General features: G+C 37.6%; 1 protein-coding gene across 2 annotated transcripts in view; it reads left to right on the top strand.

Annotated features, from left to right (window-relative positions):
- The window catches only part of ADAMTSL1 (ADAMTS like 1), a 998,876-nt gene that overhangs the window by 767,801 nt on the left and 204,265 nt on the right, over positions 1-26,810 (top strand). For both annotated transcript variants that reach the window (XM_077148079.1, XM_077148080.1), the window contains 5 exons: positions 2,995-3,106; positions 6,723-6,861; positions 19,315-19,365; positions 23,703-23,907; positions 25,181-25,328. In XM_077148079.1, the coding sequence (XP_077004194.1) occupies positions 2,995-3,106; positions 6,723-6,861; positions 19,315-19,365; positions 23,703-23,907; positions 25,181-25,328 (655 nt within the window). The remainder of the gene's footprint in view (positions 1-2,994; positions 3,107-6,722; positions 6,862-19,314; positions 19,366-23,702; positions 23,908-25,180; positions 25,329-26,810) is intronic.

The raw sequence follows: 26,810 nt of genomic DNA, 5'->3' as shown, positions 1-26,810 counted from the left end.
AAGACAAAAATGTGCCAAACTGAAGTTTTGAGCATATTACAGAAAACTAGAACCTGATGTTTGAGGATTTAGGCTTTACAAAATTACATAGCTAATGATAAAAAGGGGCCCAACAGATCAGAATTAATAAAACCAGAGGAAAGATACACGGTGGGCCTATCTCTGTAAGCTGCACGTAAGCCTCCCATGCAGGACATGAGGTTAGCCTCTCCATTTTATTTCAAGCATTGTTTTTCTAAATTCACAAATCCTGACCGCACTACTTGGGAAATCGCTTGGTAGCATGAAGAGGACAGCTACTTTAGAACTGGGCAGACCTACCTCCAAGCCTGACTTCAGATATCAGCTCTGCTGTTTTCCTGATGTGTATCCTTGAGCAAATCACTTAGCCTCTCTGAGCCTCAATGTTCTCTTCTATAAATGTGAGAGATCATACAACGTAGTTTTAATGTAGATTGAACACCAAATGCACCCTGCACTTGTTAGGACTATAATAAATGTTGCTGATTGCGGTAGTTGTTGCTATTATTATTATACAAAGAATTTGATTATAGAGTAGGGAAAAGCACAAATGTGATCATTGTGGAAGGAACCAAACAAAATTATGTGGCCAGTGATTTGTACAACTCATGACTGGTTTTATCTGTTTGAAACAAAGGCATTCCTGTTCATTTATAATCTTTTCAAATGCAGACCTATAGACCATGCGTTGATGGTTGTTATACATCATCTTCGTTGAAATCATTAACAATATTCCTTCCAAGAGCTTGTTTTCATTCCTTTAATGTGTGTGTTTGTTAATCCTCTCCCTTATCACCAAACCTCCTTCTTACCATATATCCCTTTCCCTTGAGACATGTGGTACTTTTATTACTGACTTCTAGGAAACTGAGAAAATGCCCCATCTTTTTGCCTTTATAACCTGACCTAAAGACAAGCCCAGACAGTGTACTGACATTCTAGAACAAAATTTTTCCATGTGATATGATGTTATATCCTCCTCTCTTTGGCCATAAGAAACTGTGATTTTTCACCCCACATTTCCAGAACTTTAATTGCTAGTGTCTCAGAAGGGACCCCTTCAGAACAGCCTATCTCTCTGAGTCTAAACTAATTTTCTGTCTCTTTAATTTTTCTTGTAAGTTGTGTTCAAATGAAAGCCCTGCTTTTAATAGCTTCCAGTATGATAGCCATATGTCCCAAGAGAGGTATAGGCTTTTGTTAGCTAAAAAGAGCTTTCAAAAGAAATTGTGATTAATGTTATATCCATAAGCAAGCAATTAGGTATCCTGAATGTGACATGTAGGACTGAGAAATATTAATCGGTAGAAAAGGGGATCCTTCTGTGGAAGACCTTGTATTGTTTCAGCTGTTTTTGTTTTAAAGCAGGGAATTTGTATCATTGCTTATCCTTGTTAGAAAAGACCTGGATGTTCCATGAGTCAGAACCCCAGTATACTGTGACATTCTGTAGTTTTTCTCTCTCTTTCTTCTTTCTCTTTTGCAACTCTCTCAGACTTTCCAAGGAACATTTCCACATTCCCATCCAAACTCCAAAAACTGATCTAGAATTTAGCACCCATGATTTCGGGGGGAACTGTGTCATCAGTATTTCTGTTTTCCCCCTGCAACTTAGGTGTTTAATCCACTTGTTAATAAACTCATTGGCATAAAAGTAGGGCTATCTTAAAAAAACTAAACAAAATATAAACCCACACAAACCATCAGCTTAACCCTAAGGAGCAATTAGGACAGTATTAATGATTGAAAACACTTATTAAAGACTTTAAGCCCCATGATTCAGCTGGACTCTGATACCTCTCTAATTGTTGTAATGTTATTAGGATAAGGGGTGATCGTCTCAGTTGCCCTTTGAACCTCATTTAGTACAATAAGTAGTCCAAGGCTTGCCCAGCAATCTAAGTGTTGGATGCTGTGTCACTGTGTTTGTGAAATTAAGACCGTTCATTTTAGGTACACTTTCCTTCTCTTTCAGCTTGAATGTTTCTCAGCCTTGTATATTTAATACTCATTGAAGAATTATTGCCTCACATATCCTCACAAGAAAAAAGAGCTGAAGTGTCCATAAGCACCCATTTTATTTGAAAATAATTACTTTTATAATACAAGTGAATTTTTTTTTCAAAATGTGATTCTTTTTTTTTTTTTTTTTTTTTTTTTTTTTTAAAGAGAGAGGGAGGAAGGGAAGGAAAGACAGAGAGAAGGAAGGAAGGATGGAAGGGAGGAAGAAAGGGAAACATCTTCTTGTTTTTATTGTATTTTGTTTGTTTGTTTGTTTCTTACATGGGCTGGGGCCGGGAATCGAACCGAGGTCCTCTGGCATGGCAGGCAAGCACTTTGCCCGCTGAGCCACCGCGGCCCGCCCAAAATGTGATTCTTGAATCATCTATATTTGAATTGCCTGGATCTCTGGGCTTGGGCCCAAGAATTTGCATTTTAGTAAGATTCCAATTGTCAGCTTTGCCCGTTAAAATACATGAATCAGTAAATTTCCAGGAATTTCTATGTATGTCTCTAAGTAGGAAGAGCTACTTAATTTTTTACCTCTCTTGTTTTCTTAACCAAAGACAGTACCTTTCATTTTCTGCAGCATATGGCATTTATAACTTTTTTTAAAAACAAGCTCCATTTCTGTACCTACATTTGAAAATCCATATAATTGCATATGTGATACCTGATGGGTTGGAAATAAAGGTGAAAGGGGGAATAAGTGGCTTGGAATAAGAAACTACTGGAATCACAAACTGAGACAGTGCTGTTCCTTGGCTTGTGGTAATGGAAATGAGAAGTGGTAGTGGTAGTGATATGTGCAAGGACCACTCTTCGGTTAGTGGGTAAGATATGCACTAATGCCATTGTCACTTCTCTCCCGAGGCAGTCCTTCACCAGCCTAAGGCAATCAGCCTTGTCCAAAGGTTCAAAGGACCCACAAAGCCCCCTGACTGCCACACCTGTTCCTCTTGTTTCTTGCAGATCCGAAATTCAGGGCCTGCTGACAGTACCGTCCAGTTCATCTTCTATCAGCCCATCATCCATCGATGGAGGGAGACGGATTTCTTTCCTTGCTCAGCAACCTGTGGAGGAGGTAATGCTGTTCATAGCTTGGAAAATGTTGGTTTCTGTGAAGAAATATTTGGCTATTATAAAAGTAGATTAACTTGAACATGGCAGAAATTTAGAGCCGTGAGAGATCAGATCCTTTCTTCTCAAAGGGATCAGGTCCAGACGACTGAACATAATGGTCGAGGAATACCTCAGTAAAGAGGCCCCGTGAAGATTTTTTTTTTTTTTTTGTCCTAAAGTATCATTAGAGGAAACAGTCTTTAGGTCTTTCCTCAACTCAGTGGAAGATAAGCATAAGAAATAGCATAGCTTGGCACAGCTTGGCCCTGAAGCCGTTCCTTTCATTTGAGAATAAACTGCTTTTTTTTTTAAGTGAATTAATTGACTCAGAAATCAAGTTAAGATAAGCCATAAGGCCTACTATAGCATTGTGTGTCTGAAAAGAATCGGGGATTCTTCTAATTAAAGGAAGTAGTCTGCATCGTAGACTTAGATTCAGTTATTTTTCAGCTCCACCCATCATCTATGCATTAAAAGGAACGCTATTTGCTTTACTTATTCTTTAGGATGCATCTTTCTGGAAAAGTCACAAAATGAATTCCTATCTCTTCTCCATTACATCTGCAACATGGATAAGCACTTTGTGTTACTGGAAAAGCACACCCTCCCCCTTTCTACTTTTTTGCAATTATAGTGGTTACATAATAATTTCCTTGAATTATTTCACAATAATTTATTTAGCCATTCCCCCATAGCAGACCATTTGGTTATTTTAAACTTTTCTACTATTATAATGTAATGAATTACCTTATATAAGTATTTTTCTCCTTTCAAATTATTTACATGGGATAAATAGACAGGAGTGAGATGACTAGATCAAGGAGTTTCAGAATTTCTGTGGCTACTGGCATATGTTACCCCAAATCTTTCTAGAAGGGTAACTAGCAATATATGAATATTTTATTACCAACTAAACTAGCATTTTTGGATTGTTATCTTTTAAAATTTTGCTAATTTAATGGAAATAAAGTTGTAAGTATATTCGCTTAAAAAACAGCACATCAAATAAATTCTAGTTCTGGATTCATGGCAGCCAATGAATTGGCTGATTTTAAACAACTAATCTGCATAGGTGTGAATAGATTATTTTGAAAGGAGATTAGAAGCATAGTACCCCAACATGGAAATAAATGATTATCCATCAATTTTTGTAAAATAATAAGAATACATGATGTAATTCATCTTTAGCTGTGCTACCTATGTTTGCCTAATATGAGCAAACCACTGAAAATGATTCTATAGAACAACATTGGATTTTAGTTTAGAAAGTCATTTAAAAGTGCCATCAAGCTGTTCTTCTCTGTTGTTAAATTATTACAGAATTTTAAACATTTCCATAGACTATTGTTTCCACTGCTTATCTTTCCTGAAAATTAAATTATTCTCTTTAAAGGCAAACTGCTCATTGCTTTGACATTTCATGGGACTATTTTACCTTGATATACCTATTAATGACTAGCGCAGGAAACAGTTTCAAAGAAAGAAATCATAGGAACTAAATTTTTCAATTTTTTTCCCTTTGAGCGAAAACCATGTTTTGTGAGAAGCAGCAATTCAACTCCATGCCCACTACCCCAGTTTTGTATCGAGTTGCTTATAGAGGGTAATTGAGTAACCTCAGCAGTGGATAAGGAAGCAATTAATGTGAGAGTCATATACACTCAACCCCACTGGGTCTCACTTTCCTCACATTTACTGAGGATGTAGAACCATCAGTGGTTTCCAAATGTTTTTAGGTATGCATTACTTCCTTCAAAAGGAATCCTACTCAGAAGCCCACATAAAAGGAAAACTGCTCTTATTGAAGAGGTGAAGGATGTGGAAACCAGCTTTACTACCACTAAACAGAACACAGTTTGGAAATTGCTGAAGAAGTTTTGTTATTTCTAAGTTCCCTTTAATTTTTTTTTTGGTTCCAGATTCCATTGGTTGACCATTTGCTAAATGTGAAAAACTTCTACTCCAAGTACCTTATGATGCTTTAGAAAACATGATTTCCTGATCATTTTGATTGTTTACTTCATTCTCATTCTATATTTTCATATCACATACTAATGAGCTTCAAGGCAACTGTTTTTTTAGGCTGGAAAATTATGACTTTGAAAAATTATGATCTCAGATTTATAATTTGCTTATTGTTTATGCCCACATTTTATTACATGATAAATTCTCTTTTTAAGTAGACATTACCGTATGGAAAAATATGAAAAGCTTGTCATAAAATTATCTGCTTTAGGGTAAAACATAATATAAAAATAAAGATGTATTTAGTTATCAAAAATATCGTTTTGCTACTTGTTCTTCTTATAAGACAAAGAATTTAAAAGACCATGTGTTTTTACCCATTACTTTAATTATTTTTTTTTTTTTTTTTTTACTTTTCGGGCTTTCCATCTTTATAATAAAATTTAAAAAGGTCTTTTTTTAGATCTTTAATGAACAATTAATTTTTGTGGGTGGTCTGAGAACACAGCCTTAAGCCAGGAAATCTAGTTTAAAAGCTTCCTGATTTCCTAAAATCTTTCACAAGTCCTTTAGCCTCTCTAAATCTTACTTTCTTATGTATATTTAGCCATAAGTTTGCAGTCCTCAGACACCTGCCAGGGAGAATATAGGGCTTTGGAGGGTTAGAATGATACACACACCTTAATTTTAAAAAAAAAATCATTTTAAGCCTTACATGTATTTCTTTTCACCCCAAGAATCTAAGTCGTTATCGCCACCACATGGGAAATCCACAAGACATTGAGAAAGGCAGATAGGACAGGCAAAGCACATTACGCATAGAATTAAATGTTACACGGCAACACGTCTGTTTTGTAGAGGCTTCTCTGAACAGCAGAAATTCATGTCTGGAGACTATGAAATATTGGCCAGAGACTTCATTTAAACAGAAATAATAAAAGATTTGGGATGAAATGAAAAGTAGAACAGTAGGGAATATAATGGGAGGGCTTTATTTTTTGTTCTTATAGGGAAATGGGATTCATGATGACTTCTGTTGGGGTTTCAATCTTCCCTTTTATTCAGCTCAACCCAGTCAGGTTGAATTTAGGCAAAAATAATGTTCTCAGGCAGCTGGCAGGACCCGATCCCGAGCTGTGTGCCACTGACCCCCATTGACTAATGGGGATGATGCTGGGGTATATATTTGTTTGTTTTTTAGGAGTTTAGGAGTTTTTTTCCTCCCTGATGCCTCCAGTACTTGCGTGGCAATTTGACATCTTCGCATGAAATCGTTGGCAAATAAATACTGAACGTTGTTGGACAGAGAATCCTGTGTGAGACTTTTAGATGATCCAAAATAAATCATTTTTAAAGTAGTTCTTATCCAGAGGTTTATAGCCTAGCTATGCTCTTATGTAGTTCAAGCCTGCAGTATAATTATTATTAAACTGTTCATAGGTTACTTAAGGAGAATAACACAATATTTGCAGCCCACGAAAGCCAACGAGCCTTCCGATTATCTGTCCAATTAAATACCTGGAAATGACCAGGCAGTGAGGAATCATTTCCATTAACCTGCAATGAGATTGGCATGTGCGTTTCAACTTGCCCAGATGGTTTGCTTGTTACAGGGTACCAGCTGACGTCTGCCGAGTGCTACGACCTGCGCAGCAGCCGCGTGGTGGCTGACCAGTACTGCCACTACTACCCAGAGAACGTCAAACCCAAGCCCAAGCTCCAGGAGTGCAACTTGGATCCTTGCCCAGCCAGGTCAGGCAGATCTACTCGTTCATTTATCATAAACATGAATCAAGTTCAAATAAGGTTTATAAGTAGAAATTAAAACTTTAAATTAAAAACAAAACAAAATGCAAACTAAGTAAGTATTGCTGTCCAGTGTCCATGCCTAATGGTGGTCTCACTGCTGTGTGAAGCCATCTCAGTGTCTCCCTATTCTCCCACCTGGAAAGCAGCAAGTAAAGCAGTCTTCAGAGTCATTTTTAGTTCTTTTTTTTTTTCATTCTAGTTACTTGATGCTCTCCTTAATAAAGTCCAGGCCAGTTGAACTACCCCATGGCTCTTAACAAATGTGGTGGCACAGTGTTATCAGGATTCCTTTTATGTTAACTCTTACCTGGACAGTGACTTGGTCAGGATCGGCCACTTGTCACAGTCACAACTGGCCCATTCTAGCCTGTGAGTGCCCCCCTTAGATCACTTAGAGTCAACACCGGTCTTAGATCAGTTCTGCATTCAACCCAAAGCAGTCTTTGTTAAAGAGAAAGTAGAGCTTATTTCCAGTAGCCCCGTTTTCATAAAGGTCTTTTAAATTAGGAGCTTTGAAACTCTTTCGTTGTTCATGTAAATACCTTAGATGCTGAGTAGTCAAGAAGTGTAGGTCTAGAACTTTTTTATGGATGTGATATTTGCTTGTGCAGTTGCAATCCTTCCTGATGATTCTCTTCAGTAACTTAGCTTACTCATCTTCAGTTTATGAGAGAGGATATAAGAAAACTGTTGTCCTAGAAATTAATCAGGAAGACCAAAGATAAAGAATCTGTTTCCAAAGTCCTCGGATTTCTGAGGAACACCACAATGTTATTTTTGAAAGCTATAGGTTGCTAATCATATATATAATCAAGCTTTGAATCTTTAAAATAACTCATGAGTAATGTGGTCTTTGGACTGTAGGCAGTGCAATTTTAGTTTTTATCTTCTGCTTTTAAATATTGAAAATTCATCTTAGTTTACTCTTTCTACCTTATATTCATGGATTTTAAATTCTGCATATAATGTGAAAGTGCTATTATTAATTAACTCATAGGACTTATGTTACCTAATTTATAAAAGGGAGCTCACAATATCAGGTTTTCATTAGAGATGCAGAAAGAATAGATATTTTATATTTTATAGATGTAAAATTTAAGTGAAGTTTAATTTATCTTCATATTATACCAGAAAAAAGATATGTATTAAAAATCGGATAAAGTATGAAAACCAAATGAGGTGTTAAAATTTGACTTGGATTGCTTTATTTTGGAAATATGAAGGGCTTGCCGTTTTGTAGCCAGGATTATTAGAGCCCATTCAATTTAACCTGATTCTGAAAGTATTCTACCCATTATCCATCATATAATGCAACAGGAAGACCAGCGGGTCTTCCTTTGGGAAAAGCTTTGCTGTCCTGGTTCAGACAGATCAACTTAGCCAGAGAGACTCTGAAGATCTTATACGCACTCCCTGAAAGTGTATGTGTATTTCTAGAAGAAATGAGAGATTCTTTTCCTGGAACTACATAAAGCTTTTCCCCAACTAGGAAGAAACTTCAGTGAATATATGGCCTCAGAAAACATCCTTGAAACAAAAGCATTTTGTTAACAATTTTAAGAAAATGTTTGTAATCAGAAAATTTTTGCCCACTTTTCTCTGTTGGAGTAACATTTTAAAATTTATTTCTTATTATCCAAAAACCAAAGTCCATTCTATATTGAAAGAAATCTGCCTGGGCAATTTATGGTTTTTCTATGTCTGATGTTATTTTTTAGATTCTAAAATAGCACATGTAAATGTTAGGACAGGTGGCTCATTGAAGGAAAGAGTAAAGTGGAAAAGAAAAAATAAGTTAGAGGCAAATGTCAGGAGACTGTTTTTTTATTGAAGAAGTAATTAGGCAAAGCTGTCAAAATTAATACTTAATCTCTAGGAGAGGTTTAGGGGGAAATGCTTCGGAAAATGTAGGTATTCCACTTTAAGATTAAGCTACCTCCAGATTGCTCAGAATTCATTGAATTCATTTGCATACCCAGGATCAACACAACCTTTCTGAATTCTAAGAGAAAATTAGAAAAGATAGTCTGAGGACAGTGGATAGGAGAGACTCTATAAAATAGGCCTACCCTTCCATTTGACATGGCGGAATCAAACCCATATCTGGAAGTGACTTCTAACTACAGAATTTATTTTCTAATAGTAAATCAGGAGTGACACAGTGACATTAAGGCAAGTCCTTTGTGTTCAAAGTTAGAAACTCCCAAAGGAAAAGTATAGGAGTTCTCAGAATTGATAAAGCTACATATTTTTGAATTTCAAAAATTTAGCCATTGAGATGTCTGTTCACTCTTCCTGTATAGCCTAGGATTGTTGGGCCTATTGTATATTATTTAAAAAAGCAAAATCACATAGAGAGGATAGCCAGGTGAATTCAACATCAAAACAGGGAAACACTGTGGACAGCAAAAAGGCACTAAATAAAGTCTGTAATCTTAGTCTTGTCATTTTATCTGGGCCTCAGTTTTCCCATCCACAAAATAAAAATGGGAAAATTATTTGTCACATTGAATTAGTGGTTTCAAATTATGTCCCCAGAGTTGCTTCATTGAACTTCATTTTGGATGTTTCGAAGTATTTTTAAACCATTCATTTCACACAAAGTATATTCAGGTATATTAGTTCATGAAAGTTGTCACAGTTATACAATTGTTGCTACCAAAGTAAATACATTTTGTATAGACCTCATGATTAAGGTCTTTGAGTATCCTGACTATTTAATTGAAAAATAAGTATCCTGACATTGTAAAGTGAGCTGTAAAAGCTGTTAACATTTGCAACTACTTATTCATGATATTAAGAATTTTCTCAATGCTGCATTATTAATGCTACATATCTAAAACCAAAACAAACCAGAAATAAACTGCATGTGAGAACCATTAGCCATAATCCCATAATCCCTGATATCCAATTTTTCTGATTACCATGATAATTTCACTGTTCTCATTAATTTGCATTATAATAAATAAATGTTATACATTTAAAATAATGAGTTAAAACTTTAGTAGTAACTATTGGTGTCAGTTTTATATATTGTAGTTTCATGTACAATATAAAGCCTTTCAATGACCCAAACATTTAAAAATCACTGTTTGTTGATGTGTTTATAGCCTCTTCCGACTTCAAACTCATTGATTGTATCCGTCATTATTTTAGTTTTAGGAAGTTTACAAAAGACCTCTGGACACACAGACAACTTCCGATAAGTGTCTTAACTCAAGAGAGAGCTGGGACAGATACAGGCAAGAAGTGGCATTGAGGGTTTCTGAAATATCTCACTCCATACCATCTGCCCATTTTAAGCATTGTCATTCTCTTTTTTGTGGTTGGTGTTCCTCCTTTCTTTCTTTGTTTTGCCCACCTCACTTGCTTGTTATTTTTCCTTTTCTTCCCTTTTCCCTTAATTATGCTCCCCAATAACATCTACTGGCTTCCATGGTTATGGATTAGATTAGTCCATATAGTGGTTCTTGGATCTAAAGTGATTGTTGATATCCATACTGTTTATTCCAAAATTGTATGTTTTTATGTGTTTTTAATTACTGATTCAAATTCAAATTTAGAATTGATAAAAGCTTATAAATGGAAAAAAGTTAATAATCCACAAAACACACAGATAATCACTGTTAATGCTTTTGATATCTTTCCATCTTAGTTTATAGCTCATAACATAGTTGAAATCATACTGTATACAGTACATGCTTGTAATTCACTCATTTAGCATTCTTGATTCCATTCCTCTAAAGCAGGCCTGAATTTTCTCCCATGTAGCAACGTGTCATTTTGCCAAGGCAGGAATTTGATTTACTTTCAGTGTAAGGCCAAGGATTGAGCCTCGCTGACTGCCCAGCTCTCTCATCCCAAGGGAGCTCTGCTACCTGTCTGCCAGTGTCATTTATGCAGTAGTTTTTAATGAAATGATTAAATTCTTTGTTTCTTGGCCAAAAGTAGTCTCAAAAAAGAAGTCAAAATTTAGTGCTTATGATGGAAGAGAATGTGAAACATAAAACTTTAATGACTTTTAGCTAAAATTAAGAATTTTCTCATTGGTGACTCAGCTATAATATCACGGAGCCCATCGGATGCTCTTTGCTGAGTATACTGTATGACCTGGTGGGGTCCCAACGTGGGCATTTATAAGCCCCTCCTGTATGTCCTGGGTCTACTGCATGTTTAACTTGGGCTTCATTCTTCTCTTCATTTACTTAGCATTATGCCGTGAGCCATTTCCCATGTAGCTAAGATATTTGGGATCTCATCAAATGTAAAATCCTCTCTTGTGCCTGCCATGCTATAATCATACCTCTGTCTTACACCAGGGGAAATTAGTTGGAATGGAGGGCCTGTTGGTTCCCATAGAGGTTTGTGTCATCTTTGCCCCTTGGATGACAAGGCCAAGTCTATCACATAGTCAGAAAGCCTCAACATGTATGCCTCTGGTTCAACAACTAAAATCGCATAGTTTTATTTCAGCTAATAAGCACCTTATGTTCTCAGAGCAGAAATAGGTGTAAAATATGCTATATTAAAAAAATGGTAGGTCAGTCAGAATTTACAGCCTCGTCCTTGTGTATCTTAGTAAGACCGTTAAGGCTGTCGGGGGGAAATTGTGCAAGACACTGTTTGTGAGAAGATCAGAGAGCTACCTTTCCAGGCTTTTTTTTTATTTGGCACAGACCTCTAGTTTTCCCTCCAAGGCAGTAATGAAGGGGGCTTAAATTGGCAAGAGTTGGACAAGTGAAAAACACTCTCACTCATCACACTATCGTGGTCGCAATCGTTAGCAAACAGATCTGTTTGTAGCTGAAACTGCATCCAGATCTCTCCTTCCCTCAAAGAATTCAGAGCAACAGTCCTCAGCACATGCCCAAACTTATATGCCCTGAACAGTGGTTCTTGGTGAGTTCAAAAGGACTTTTTTTTTGTCCAGCTGTATTTAGTTTGACTATAATTGCATAAACTATCCATGGCCATAGACAGACTTGTGAACACAGACTCAGAATTGAATCCTAATGCAATTTTAAAGAAACAATCTTTGCATCATGAGAGACAGTATATGAAATAGTGGGCTTGTAAAAACCTGGATTCTTACCCTAACTTGGTGACCAAGTTAGGTCAAATGGTGATAGGTCTGGTGATTATGGGGCAGAAGCTTTAAGTAAAACAGCCTGGATTGAGATCCTGGCAGAGCTACTTACTAGCTGAGTAGCCTTTGGCAACTTGCTTATTCTCAATAAGCCTCAGCTTTTTCATCCTGTAAAGTAAGGATAATAATAGTACTTACCTTGTTGAGTTGTCAGGAGGCAAAAATGGCATAATACATTTAAAGAGCTTAGCAGAGTGCCTTAAACATGATCAATACTCAATAAATGCTAGTTGCTGTAGCCATTGGTTTATGGCCATGATAATGTTGATGTTACTGCAGATAAAACACCCACCATAAAATCTCATTCCCACTTTTAATGTATTATGTATCATGAGATAAACAGAGTTTTGGTACTTTTTAGAAAACATCATCATACCCTTCACAACATTTAGACATACTACATATCATTGGATGATCAGCTGTAATTTAACTCAGTTATCAGGGCAGTTCAAGTCTTCTACCAAGGCAGTCCACTGCTGATAATAATAATTCCTTCTTATAGTAGATTTTAAAGTTTTTAAGTATGATTATTTTTGTAACACTTATAGTTAACTAGTAAGCTAATGAAACAGGTATTGTAATCACCCTGACTTTTAACCCCAGTCTACCAGTTTGTAGCCATGTGACTTTACTAGCTTAGTAACTTCTTTACTTAACTCTCTGAGTCTAAGTTTTGCCATCTGTAAAATGAGTATAATATTCCTGTTACAGAGTGGCTGTGACAGATTAAATAAGGTAAAACATGTAAAGTGCCAAGAACTTAACAAATGTCAGCTGCCATCATTAAAATGAGATCCAAACAGGTAAAATGACTTGCCCAGTGTCACTTATTTTGAAATGTATAAGGTCATCTCACATCCATTTTCTCATTTTAGTTTTGCAATCTCTAGGAAGTTAGCAGGAGGAAGCGTATCATCTGTATTTTGTAGATGAAAAGACTGAAACCCAGGAGAAGTTGAGTGACTTGCCCCAAGCTAGAGAAGACAAAAGATAGAGCTGGCACATGGATCTGAGTGCTTCCAGATCTAGAGTGTCTCCTATGCTATAGAAATGCTGACTGCTAGGACAGCATTCATGCCATCTTCTTCATGGTCACCTTCAGTAACTTGGGAGCTCAAACTCAACATAGTCTTGCATAGCCAGAGCAGAACTGCCAAGCGTGACATGCAAAGTTCGGTGCCCTGAATCTCTGAATTGACCATATTGCCAGGCTAAGGCAAGCTTCTTTCATAAAAACTTAAATACTGATGTTTCTGCAAACCAAACAAGGGCCAAATTACTTAGGACAATACAGGAAGAAGCAAACAAAGTCCAGGGAGAATGATAGCAGTTTTAAGTTTATGGGCAATAATATGCCCCACTCATTTAAAAGCAGTTCAGAAATTGCATTCACTAAAATCAAGAATTTTTCATCACAGCAAGGTAGATGTGAGATATTTGGGGTCACGCCATCAAAAAAGTTCTCCAGTTGTTAATATTGTAGCAGAAAAGGATTTGTGCCTTCAAAAATAATGTGTTAAAGTCCTGGAGAACTGAAGCAGGTTCTTTTGGTTTGGTTGCAGCACAGTTCAAGTAAATGAATGTTACCTGCCAGTTACTGTGATTTTAAAAAATCATTGCTGTCTATTTACTGAATATTTGTTAGATCCCAACTTGCCTCTTTAAATAATGGGTAGCCTGCAGTGTTTTATAAAGTCACCAAATGGAAGAGTAGGAGGGGTTTTGAGGTAATCATCTATTTCAGTGGTTTTTAAACTTGTCTTCACAGAACTCTAAATTCTGCCCTCAGCCATCACTAGGAAGGGGAAGGGAATGTAGAGTTTGATGCTATGGGTTTCCAGGCACCCATCGGTCATCTTAAACTCCCAATCTCACCCCATACTTAGCTTTTGCAAAAGGCCAAAACACACAGCCAGATGTAACATGCTCAGGATCGCACAGAACAAAACTCACTGACTGTTCACCTCCCGAGTCCTCAGGCCGTCCTTTCCCTCCTCATGCAATACCCCTTCGTGTGCCATAGCTCATGAAAGAGAAAAGGGCTTGAGTGTCTCTTCCAACTGCTCATTACCTCTCTCCTGCCCCATTCTAACCATGCTTAACAGAGAGGTTGGTTTCTATTGTCCTGGAGTTGTTAAGAGAGGATGGAGTACTAGCTTCTGTGCCAGCACCCCTCTACCACCCACACTTTCATTCATTTTTTTATTGATTACCTATCTTGTGTCTCTAAGCGAATACTTTGGTGCCATGGGGAAAGCAAAGAGGAATTAGCTAGACTCTGTACCCCACACAGTCCACGGGGAATTGAGTTGTACAGTTACATAAGCAGCATATTATCTGTAAGACACATGAGACAGAAAAGGAAGAGAAATTAAAAAAAAAAAAACTTTCTTACCAATTTCTGGGAGATACCCAATGGAAGAGATGCAGAGGTAAACGAAGCCAGTCATTCACACAGTTACCATTAAGCTGTCCTTTCTCTGCCTCAGATTATCCAGTCAACCCTGCCTGCCAGAACAGCCTTCCCTAAATTGGCAAACCACTCTCCTAAACAGACTGCTCGCTCCCAGAGATGGCAGAGCTAGAAGAAGGAAAGGTGGGATATAGGAGGGGAAGGAGTAAAGATGGGCACAGGGGGTGGCAGTTTATTTGGAAGATTCTTTTCCTCCTTTTCCTACTAGAAACAGTTTCCTACCGTAACCCTGTTGGGTTTTGCATTGTTTTAATTCTGAGTGGGGGTTGTACTGCCTGCCTTTCCATCTGCACCCCAATGAAATGTACTTCAGTGAATATGTACTAATCACTCTGCTAAGGAATACAGTGAAGAATCAGTACAGCTTCTGCCTCATGGCATGAAACTAAAGAAAAGCTTGTATGTAATTAAAAGTTACCGCCTAGTTAAAAGTGATGAGAGGAAGTTAAAATGTAACGGGATTTGAAAGAGGGAAAGAGAATTTTTGGCTAGATGGTGAGAGGGAAAACAAAGAAAGGCTTTAGTAGAGTTAGTACTTGACAAAGAAATTTAATTGAGCATTTTGGAGCACTTGTGACTTGAGTTGGGAAATGAAATAGCACAGTTGATGCCCTGAGGGCTGTGAGTAGGTGGGCTGGGGAAGGTAACGCCTGTAGGCGCAGAGACTTCTTAGGAGCTTGCTCAGAAGGACCCAAGCCTGCAGCAGGATGAGATCTAGATGGACTTTGCTCCTGTTGAGGTGGCAGCTGGTAAAATTGAGAACCTGTAGGGAACAAGGGACAGAGAAAAAACCAAGGTCGTCCCGAAGTACCTGGCCTAGGTGGTGGGGAAATGGCAGTGTGCCGATGGGAACAGTGATAACAGGAGAAGCAGTGGTTTTTAGTGGAAGATAATGAGTTGTCTGGCAGGCACTGAGGTTTAAAAACCTAGAGAATAGCCAGCTGTCAGGTAGTCAGAAATGAGGTTTCGCAGCTCAGGAGAGGCAAAGCGTTTGCTTAGAGGAGCAGTTCACTTAGAGGAGATGGTTGGAGTCAGAAAAGGGACCTCCTTATGGTTCATTTCCAATATTAAAAGAACTCCACAAATTAGGTGCCCGTGGGGTTACTTACATTAACATTTTTATTGTAGAAAGAGATTTATCGCAAATGTAAATTACACCGCTGAGTGGGGGGTAGACTGATTCTGTCTTGATTTTTTTTAAGTCAAGGTTATTGTTCTAAAATAGCATCTTAGATCATTTCTGCACGAAGACAATAATCTTTAAGTGACCTGAGGAATTTGAGGTTGAGGCAGTGGGCTTGTCTCATCCATTTATATCATACCTCCAAATGTTTCTATTTTATACCTCTTAAGATTGTATTTTTGTCTTACTTAAATATTCTCATTGTTGTGATTTTAGAAGGTAATGTATTAGAGGAAACTTGAAACTACAGGGAAAAACACCCATAATTCAAATCCATGAATTAATTAGTGTTAATGTTAGTGTGTGTATGTACTTGTGTGTGTACATACATATATAGATATGCACACACACATATGTACATGGAGTTTATGAAAACGATGGTATAGATGATAGAGGAACACAATTTTCTTAGTATTCGGATCACATTGTGCATCCTGTATTCAATGTTTTCCAGTTGACATTACATTTGAGCGTTTTCTGTGTCATTAAAATGGCTCAAGAAGCTTCATTTTATGTACTGTATAATATTTTATTTCATTATATGAACATGTCATAAGATTTAAGTGTTCCCCTGTCATTAGGCTATTAAGTCATTCTTGTACTCTAAAATCATGAGGTGGGATGTCTTACTTCTTCTAAACAAACTTCAACCCCCCCATTACTCAGAAGGATCATTTCCTCGTCCTCACCTTCTCTTCTTCCCACCGCTGCCCCTGATGGTGGGAATTTTTCATGCGTTCGGTTCGCTGCCCAGTGTAGGAAGTCCTTGAGTGGTCAGCATAATCAAGACGATGGAGCATAGGCAGTTCTTCTGAAAAGCCAACAGTTTCTTCTATCTTCCCCTTTTTGATAACTAATCATTTGTGCCTCCTTCGCCACTCCTTACACATTCAAACACGTCTGCCCATGTGGCACAAACACACATACAAATTATGATCTAAACATAGGAGGAATTTCTTTAAGTCCATAAATGACATTGTCCTTCAAAATGTACTTTTTGCCTAAGGAAAACCAAAGCATCTTAAAGGTAAGCAACAAAGATAAAGGTGTTGGGAAGATTGCCGTCCCCTGTAGGGCAGTGTAGCAAAAAGCTAGGACCACGGTGTGAAGCCTAAGCGAGCAAGGTCCATGAGCATGAATATGCATTAACAGGATTGGACAGAGCACCATTGTTTTGATGCCTTTCTATTTTCACAGGTGCTGCAGTCATTTTATGAGTCTTCACCATGACCCATGCCATAGAAAGACAAATATAGCTGTAGTTGTGCTGAATCCAGATTTAAGGCTCCTTGTTCAAATAAAAACATAATTTCTAAATCCATCTCAAATACAGACCAACATCTTGATTTCTACACATTCTCTTTCATACCCCTTCTTCTCTTCCATCATGTCTCCTTTTTGAATATTACTGTCTCCATTTTAAACAGCATCTGCTGATAAATCAATTGACAGGGATCTGTTACAGTTCATTTCAATATTGAAGTTGATGAGTGATAGCCATGACTGTTTTAGGAGAGAAGTCAGTGATATACATGTATTTCTGCCTTTACAAATTGATGTATGAATGAGTAAAGATACTAGGATCAGGTAGAATATAACTGCAATTTGATTATTCCTTAATTGACTACTATTAGATAAAAAAAAATGGATGTCCAAAGTTGTTAGAAGAACTTTGGAAGGTTGGCATTTTTTAAATGCAATTATTTTAGAACAAAAATTCCTTCATTTACTAGATGTAAAAATTATTGGAAAGAGAGCACATGATTCTAACAGAAGGAAGGACTAGCCATGCATATCCGATTTCTCCTCTGTCAGAAGAAGTCAGAAAAGAATAAAATGTTCCTGTATTTCTAGAAACAGAGAGGAAATATTAATCTGGTATTGATTTCTTTCTTTTGTTAAAGAGCCACGGGATTTTGAGCATGCCCAAAAGGCAGCATCCAGTGTTATGAGCATTATTACTTAAGGACAATACATATATACCATGGAAATTTAGTCATACAAATAAGTACCCCAAAAGAGTAAAATACAGAAAATTTAATCATGTAAAATAAATTAGAACTCTTAACATTTTTCTTCCCTGATAACGGAAATCTATCTTCCTAGGTTTGTTTCCCATTTTGTTTCAAACAAATTTAATTTCTCTCACGTATCCCCTTACCTTTCAGTAATTTCTTTAGAAATTACCCAGGCCTCTTTTCTCCCTCTCTCCTTGTTTCTCACCTATCATGATGATCTTGAGGCAGTGCTTTTTTTGTTTGTTTGTTTTTCTCATCCAGAGAAGAGCACCCAGCCTTCTCTTTCTGTCTAGCTTTCTACCCCAAAACTTAGGTTTGCTAGCCATATAGTATCATTGGTGAGAAGATGGTGCCAAAACTAAAGTCCTTATTCCGATGTGAATATAAATATATTTATATGGAATAAATGAGTATTATGTGAATATGTAAATAAATGCCTGTCCATCCATTGCAGAATACTTGGTAGCTTTCACTATTATTAAAAGGGGCTTCTAATCATCTGTCATTTGCAAAATAAATGTCTTCTGCCTCTGCTCTCTGTACTTTGCCTCCTGACGCCTGTGCACTGAGCAGACAAGTGTTCTCTCTGCCTCCCGCTCTCTCTGGGAAATCTGGTGCACTGTTCCTCCTAGCAAAATCCTCCATGAGCCAGGACACAAGGCCTCAGCAAGCAGCCATTCTTACCAAGTAGAGGCGTTAGTAGAAACCAATGGGGTGGGGTAAGTATCGTGTATTGGAGTTGGAAAGGCCTCTAGGGGCCTCCACAGCCTGTAATAGAATTTCTTAGGGTCCCTTTAGCCTCCGTTCTCCATCTCTAAACCTCACAGGACTTCCCAGGGCAGGAGATACCCTAACGCCAGTGACAACCACCCTCATAAGAGCACTTCAAACTGCATCATATTTATAGATCATGAAAAAAATGCTTTCCTATAAATTTTCTTGCTTTAACTTCCCTGCGTTTACTTTGGTCGGGAACTTGTTCTTACTGATAGTTGTCTTGCTGATATAAGTCCCCTTATAAAATACTCAAGTGGCTACTTTCAAGGCATTAGTAAAATCCTTAGATCAACCAAGGGAAGAAACCTGTTTGCTAATGCATATCGCACAGTATTGTCAATTCCAAGGTACATATGCTGGTGCCTGCATAGCTCTTTTTTCAGCGGAAGTGAGACAGTAACTGCAATTGCTTGGTGAGCATCTGGAAGTAACATTAATAATGATGGTAATAATAATGACCTCATAAGATGTATAATTTGGGGGATTAAAGCACATTCACAAGCGTATTGTGTCATTTTAATGATGAGGTGCCAAGTTTTCTTGCCACCACCCTTTCCCGTGGTATTTCCTGCTTGGATCAGAGAACTAATTATACTAAGTGGTGCCCTTTCAGGGAACTCGCCCCATCCTAAAGCGTATGCTTGCGTAAAGATATTGAACTGTTTTAGTGTTGTTTATCAGAGATAATTTATTAATGTTGTTTTGTATTGTATAAACAATTTGTATAATGTAATCATTTAGTGTTTATTTTATTGTGTGTACCTTCTACTCAGAGGGTTGGCATTATTGTTCCTAACAGTGACGGATACAAGCAGATCATGCCTTATGACCTCTACCATCCCCTTCCTCGGTACGTAAATCCATCATCCTGATGCTAGATTAGTCAATCAGTCTGCTGCTGCTTTTTTTTATTTTTTATTTTTTTTGCTTGTGTTTTTCTGTAAACATAAAATGGTGGATGGTATATTTAGCAATTCATCCTGAGCTCTGCTTTTGAACAGTATTGGCCTGCCCTGCTCAGACTGTCAGCCTGTCATTCAAAAACCATTTTAAGATAGGCTTGTGTTACATTGGGGTGGACACAGTAATTCCCTCTGATTAGATATAGTGTATGGGTTTATGTTATGTCTTTCTTTCACTCCCTTTGTCCTTCTCTGTGTTTCCTCTGCAATAGAACACTGGTCATTAAAGCACTGTTGCTAACTGTTAAACAAACACTGCCCGAAATATTATTGCAGCACCATGAATGTGGAATTCCAGATGTGGTATTACTCTGCATATGGGCTTACATGCTCTCTTTTTATTCCAAAGAAATCATAATTAAATGCAAAAAGTCCAGTCTTTCATAACTTTGTTGTTCACAACATTTCGGAGGGTTTGATTTTGTTTTGTTTTTTCTGAAGCAAAAAATTCCATGTGCTGCATTAAATTTTTAAAAGTATTTTTAAAAGCTAGAAAAAATAATGAGAGTGCTTCAGGAACCTTGCAAAGAACTTTTCTCTTTATTAACATATTCATAAGAAAACCGGAGAAACTGAAAAATATGATAGCTGCTAAATGCACTGCTTCTAAGTGTATTGTCAGCAACAGCCTCTGCAGATGACAGGAATTAGAACTGGGTTTGAAGTCACCACTGTGCTGAGAGACGTGTGTTTTCTTCTCTTGGCCTCCAGGGAGTTGGCTGCTATTTAAAGCCAAGCGTTGAAACAGATCATAGATAGTTGGGCTAATCCACAGTAGTGTGCTCAATCCCAATTCAACCCCGGGCCCAGAAAACAATTTTCTCCTGAACTAGAACATATCTCCAAATACCCAGTGATTTAGAGTTTAAATAGAAGCCACTTGGTCATCTACTGTAACTCCCCAATGATTCTTCATTCTTCCACCTCTTTCCCAGCAATCACATAACCACGCCATATTTTTACAGCACATAAAAACCAATGGAAATTGTCATCCAGCCTCTACTAAATACTTCAGTGGCTAAGAGAGACCTTTCTTTTTACCATTCTAATGTCTGCAAGTAGAGAAGGGGATTTGATTTATACCATGTGTATTTTTTCTCTTTTGATTAATCCGCTAGTGGTTACTTCATTAGTCACTTTCCTATGACTATGTTGATAAAGGCCTTGGACAATTTTAGAATTGTCCTGATGTAGCATTTTGCTGGTTTGATCCAGAACCAAATTTATGTGTTAAAATCTTATCACTGATAAAAATTGAACAAAAACATCAAAAAATCATTTGAACTGAGCCAAGATTTCCTTTGACTTCAATTTCTGTAACTATAAAATGGGTATCCAGAGGACGTACATATCTGTTTGTGTGAAGGCCATGTATTTCAGGTCAGGGCAAAGGTGGGTGCCGGGAGTGAGCAAAATCAAGGTGTGTCTTTTTCCTGTAAAGCAGTCCTGGGTTTATTTCATAGCTATAGTCTCTCCTGTTTACATTTCTCTGACATGGCTGATGCCTAGCTTAGGTTAAATTTAATTTCTTGTATATTGGGATTTTTCCCCCAAAATGCCTAAAGCCCAGTATCCTCAATGTTATGTTGAAATCAGTCTGGTTGATGTTTGCTTGCCTCATGTCCCCATGTACACATTTGGCACATCCGTGCATCACATTAGGAAAGGACAATTAGGAAATGAACAGACTATATTCCTTCCTCTTGTACTTCTGCTATTGAACTAATTCTAAAATTGGACACTCTTCTTTACTGATAAAGTTATAGTAAATGGACGCTACTTCTACAAATATGTTTTTATAAGAAAAAATAAAGCTCAAAAATTGTTTTTAAATGTCAGCTACCCACTGATCAAGGCAGAAGTCTATAGTTATTTAGGGTATTTAATGGGTTTAAGATGACAAGTATAAATACAAATACAATTAATGAACTTTTATAGATTGTTCTTTTTTCTTTCAGTCTTTATAACACATAGCTGGACATAATAGAAGAATGTAATCTGCTGAAATATCTTAATTCATAATTATTATAGGCAACTTTTCCACATTCTTTCTTTTTTTTTTACATGGGCAGGCACCGGGAATCGAACCCGGGTCCTCTGGCATGGCAGGCGAGCGTTCTTGCCTGCTGAGCCCCCGTGGTCTGTCCCACATCCTTCTTAATTTTGAGAATTTCTTAAACCAAATACACTCAAGTGTTTAAAAAATGAAAAGTCAGAAGACTTAAATATATGACATATGATTCATTTTTCATTCTTTCGGGGCAAGCTTCTTCAATGTGCCTTTTTTTTCCCCAAACATTTACCTGATCACTGTTGTGAGATATCCTAACTGATACCCTCTCTCATCCTTTGTTATAGTTTCTTTAAAGTACCCAGACATGTTTTACTTTAAAATTCCACATAGTCCTACAAGGAGTCACATGATAATTTTAACATATAGAATTGTAGTTGTATGCTGGACCCATGTTATAAATTCTTAGAATAATATCAGCATCATTTTCCTCTCTGTGACCACTGACATCGAGCAAGATACTTAACTACTGTTTGTGAAACTACACCATGGGTCAGGTCGAAGTGTTGAGGCAGAAACTAATCCCTCTTTCTTTAGAAGGGCCAAGTCTGGGGATGTTAGAGGACCACTTTAGAAAACGTGCTCTTTTTCTGGACATCCTAGTGTTCTATGAGATTAAATATACATCTTAAAACATTTCCCCAATTATTGTCAGATCAAATCCAATGTGCATATGTACTTATGTATTTAGCCTAATTGCATTCTGAATCAGGCCTGTTACCACCAGAGGAGAGTCCTCCAGAGAGTCACATGGAAACATAAAAACTGGTCCTACCCTTTGGGAAGAGAAACTCTCTACAGAGATGCCTCATTCTCTTGAAAAGGATCAGAAAATCTCCTGAGGGCTAAATAGAGGGCCTCGGTTTCCCCAGAATAACCTTTTTTATGTGTCTCCTGGGGAAATATGCATAGGAAAATATTGTATTTGGCAGCGTGTCTGAACTGTTGGCAGTGAAGATAGCAGTTGTTGCCTCGACTTGAGCAGTGCAGAAAGTGCAGAGAAAAACCCTCTGCACCGGGACTGGGGAGCACACATCATTCAGCCTCATGCAGAAGGGAAATCAAGCTCATAATGTTATGAAATCCTACTTAGAGAGTAATTAATGTCTTTACAAGCCTGCCTTTGCAATATTTTTAAATAAACAACTCAAGTGGATCAACTCATGACATTTTGTTTCCCCATCATTGAATCCTCTCTCTCATAATTCTAAAAAAAATCTTTAATCTCCTTAGCAGTCCTCAGTAACAAGTAGACTATATGCAGGAAAGACAAGCTCCACATCACTGGATCCCCACATCCCTGTTTTTTTGGAAATTCTACATTCCCTAAATCCACTGAGGGAGAGAAAAGAATTGGGCCAAGGTCTCATTCTGAACCTTGTTCAAATGCTTCAGCACGACGCAGAGCTCTGAAAACTTAAAGGGATTCTCTTAGATGTATTAACAATATTATTTTCTACCTTACTTAACTGTGTCTCTGTACTCAAATACCATCAGCCTTCCAACCAAAACTCAACCTCGTCACAATTCCAGGAGTTCTTTAATGAGGAAACGCTAACTGCCAAGTGCTCTTCCCCATGTAGGGAATAAATAGCTAATGGCTACATGAATGCTTTTGCTTAATGTTATAACTGTTTGAACATAATTGTGATGAATCCCTATAGCCCCAAAGCTGATGATTGCAGAAGCAAAGGAGAAAGCACATTTTGTTTTACCTTGATTTTATAGGAGTTCCTCGTGTAAAAAGTATCCAGATGCTAAGTACTAAAGTATTACTTTGGAAGTAAAAGTATCAACTTAGGTATGAACCCTGAGTGTTAACTAGTTAACCAACTTTAATCTTGAAATAGGTACTTGAAAGAAAAATAGTTAAAAGAAAAATCATTGAAACTGGGAAAAAGTAGCTGGCTCTCAGAAAAGTAGTTTTTTACCTTTGTGTAGAGCTTCATAGTTTACTGAGCACTTTTACCAATGTCAAATCCTTCTCTCTCACTCATCAGATTTTAGGCAGTAGATGGCTTCTGGTTCTCTGAACCTTGGCCTCTTAAGACCTGGTTACCCCGATAGGCACTGGGAGCAGGGTTGGTCTGACAGGTCACTGAGGAGGTTGGCAATGTGCATGTCTGCCCTGATGACTCCGCCTTGCTTCTGTAGGTGGGAGGCCACCCCGTGGACCGCGTGCTCCTCCTCGTGTGGGGGGGGCATCCAGAGCCGGGCAGTTTCCTGTGTGGAGGAGGACATCCAGGGGCATGTCACTTCAGTGGAAGAGTGGAAATGCATGTACACCCCTAAGATGCCCATCGTGCAGCCCTGCAACATTTTTGACTGCCCTAAATGGCTGGCACAGGAGTGGTCTCCGGTAACTGTGCCTTCTTTCTTTGTTGGTTAGGAGAGTAAGTCCACTCTTTCCTTTCATCGCCACTGCCCCATTTGGTTCCCTTGGCTCCCTCCTTCTTGAGATGTCTAGAAGTCTACCAGCTCAGCTCCTACAGTAGGAGCAGGACCACCAATCTAGCATAACTAAAAGTAAATGATTAAAAAAAAAAAGTCTTTCTCCAAATTACTTCAAGAAGCCTCTGTCATTCCCCTAGATAATGTCTCCTCACATGTCAAGGAGAAGCAAATGTCTTTCAAGAGTAATCGAGGCTGAGTGACTGATTCTGAAGCTGTGAAAGCTGCTGTGATGATAGTGTTGAGTAGGTCAAAAGTTTGGTTTCATTCTTCAGTTCTTATATTCTGTTCATATCCAATAAGTATTGGAGTGGATTAAAATTAAAATCCCGTATATTAGTCGTTGAAAAGAAAGATGAAATGAAAATAGCACAATAATTCAAGTGAGGATGAAGTAGAGCAATGAAAACCAAAAAATTCTAGATGTTGGGGAAGCTGCTGCAATTAAATGTTAAAGGTAGTTCTGGGTTCCCTGACTGATAAAGCAACAAGGGAAATGGCATAAGGGATAGAAAGATGAGGAAATAAACCTTTGTGCCCTCAGCCAAAGAGATGACAAAAAACTCTTCATGGAGCCACATGTCTTCGTGGCATCAGATCAGAGCTGTGACGTTTCTTTATGTCTGCACTTGCCATAGAGACAAAGCATATAGAATCACTGGAGGTGCTGTCTGCATTGGGCCATTGAATCCCTTCCTTTAAAAAATTTCACTCCCACTTCAGTATTATTAATTGGTTCAATTGTGTTGCAATCTAAATCATCATAACTATGATAACAGTCAAAAATTTTTGATATCCATATAGACACTAGTGTTTCCCATATTTTGATCATAAAATCCATTAGCAAAGTGACTAAGGAAAAAATGCAGTTTGGTAATCAAAATTGAGTAGACTGTCTACAGTTTCTTTTCCATTTTGGTGCTTGTTTTGAGACTTTGCACGGAGTAGGTGCTTAGGGAGTGCTGACTGATTAATCCAAATCTAAGAAATCAAAAGTCATTGGACTTCCCGCCAGCTTTATGCCTAACAGCCAAACCGAACAAAGATCCCATGACTGATAAGAAATCCACCAGGAGTCCTCATAGAAAGCAGTCCTTAAGTGAAAGGTCTTAGCTGGGAAATGAAGAACCACACACGAGGCTTTGCCTGTGAGTCTCCTCTCTCGCGCGTTGTCTTTCCAGTGCACCGTGACATGTGGCCACGGCCTCAGGTACCGTGTAGTCCTCTGCATCGACCATCAGGGAATGCACACGGGAGGCTGCAGCCCCAAAACAAAGCCCCACATAAAGGAGGAATGCGTCATCCCCACTCCCTGCTACAAACCCAAAGGTAACGTGACAGGCGCTTCATGTCAGCTGTTTACATTGCTTTTATGTGTTCAGGTGCTGTTTTAAACTCCTTGCACTATTTATTTTTAAATATGTCAAATGGTCTTTGTAACTTAGATTCTACTAAATGGACTTGATTATTTAAAAAAATATATTTCAAATAGTTTTGGAAGCAATTTTGTATTAAACACTACCAATAGAAATCTGTTTATTCATTTAATTCACTCCAAAGTCATAAAGTTGATTGAAGACTGTTGCTGAAAAATATCAGATCTATCTCCTTGAACACCACGTGTGTTAGAAATATATGTGTGATTTACTATCTACACTTCTTGCTGTTAAAAACATGCAGTGAATCTAAGCGTGTCTACTTCACTAAGCCTGAAATATATTGAGAAGATCCCTATTTCAAACTGATGGAAAAAAAAAAAACCTGTTGATTTTTATATTGAAAAGTAAAATATTAATGTCAAACTGATTTCCAGAATCAATATTTGACATGAAGTCTTGAAAGAAATCAGAATTTAATAGACTCTATAAATAATACATAAAAAAGAAATTTTAGTAAAGTTAATGGTAAAGAGCTATTACAACTACACTGGTTCTCTCAAGTTAGCATGAATATAAATCTAATTTCTGTATCATGAAATAGAAAAACCCAGCATCCCAGACATTTGGAAGTAAAGCACTCTCTGTATAAGCTTCCTCTTATTTTTAATATTAGGAATGGTCCCCATCCTTTTCTTACTTCATTTTTTAAGTCATTAAAGATCATTCTGAAAATCAGTCACAATGTCGTTCTGTATTAAATACTTTAAGTTGTCCTTGGTAGTAGTGAATGGCATCATGAAATTTAAATTAATGATTAAAAAGGAAACATCCCTTCTTCCAAAAAAGCATACCAGAAGTTTTGATTAATTTTAATATCTCTCACTAAACCGTTTTCCTTTCCTGTAAAACAGGATAATAGTAACTATCGCAGAGATCATGAGAATTAAATAAGAGGTGAGGCACTTAGCCCTGTGTCTGACATATAGTAAGTTCTCCCCAGATGTTATTTTTTAACTCTTTGCTATAATTAGTATCTTCAAATATGGGAGGGAGTAGCCCCTAGTACATTTGACAGGAGTCAGTTCAAATTGACAGTAAGCATTTGCAAGTCTACTATTAGTGTCAAACTGAGTGCTGTGCTTCCTTATGGAAAGACAGAGAGCTAGTTGGGCTGTCAAAGATGGTTTCATTTGCTCAGCCATTTAAGTTAGGAGAGGTGGGGTAGTTGTAAAATTATGTATGGATAGGTACAGTGTTGCTGTGTTTAAACGTTAGCAAATCTTTTTGGCTTTGTATGTTTCACATTTCTCACTGGCTTTGCTTTCTAACTATAAACAATTGGTCACATAGAGGACAAGAGTGACACCCCTAATTTAAAATAGTCAGTTATTTATTAGTTCTGCCTTTTCCAGACCACTTCAGAAAAAGAAAA

The sequence above is a fragment of the Tamandua tetradactyla genome, chromosome 2 (assembly GCF_023851605.1).
Source record: "Tamandua tetradactyla isolate mTamTet1 chromosome 2, mTamTet1.pri, whole genome shotgun sequence".
Classification (NCBI taxonomy): Eukaryota; Metazoa; Chordata; class Mammalia; order Pilosa; family Myrmecophagidae; genus Tamandua; species Tamandua tetradactyla.
This window is presented reverse-complemented; position numbering and strand designations above follow the sequence as displayed.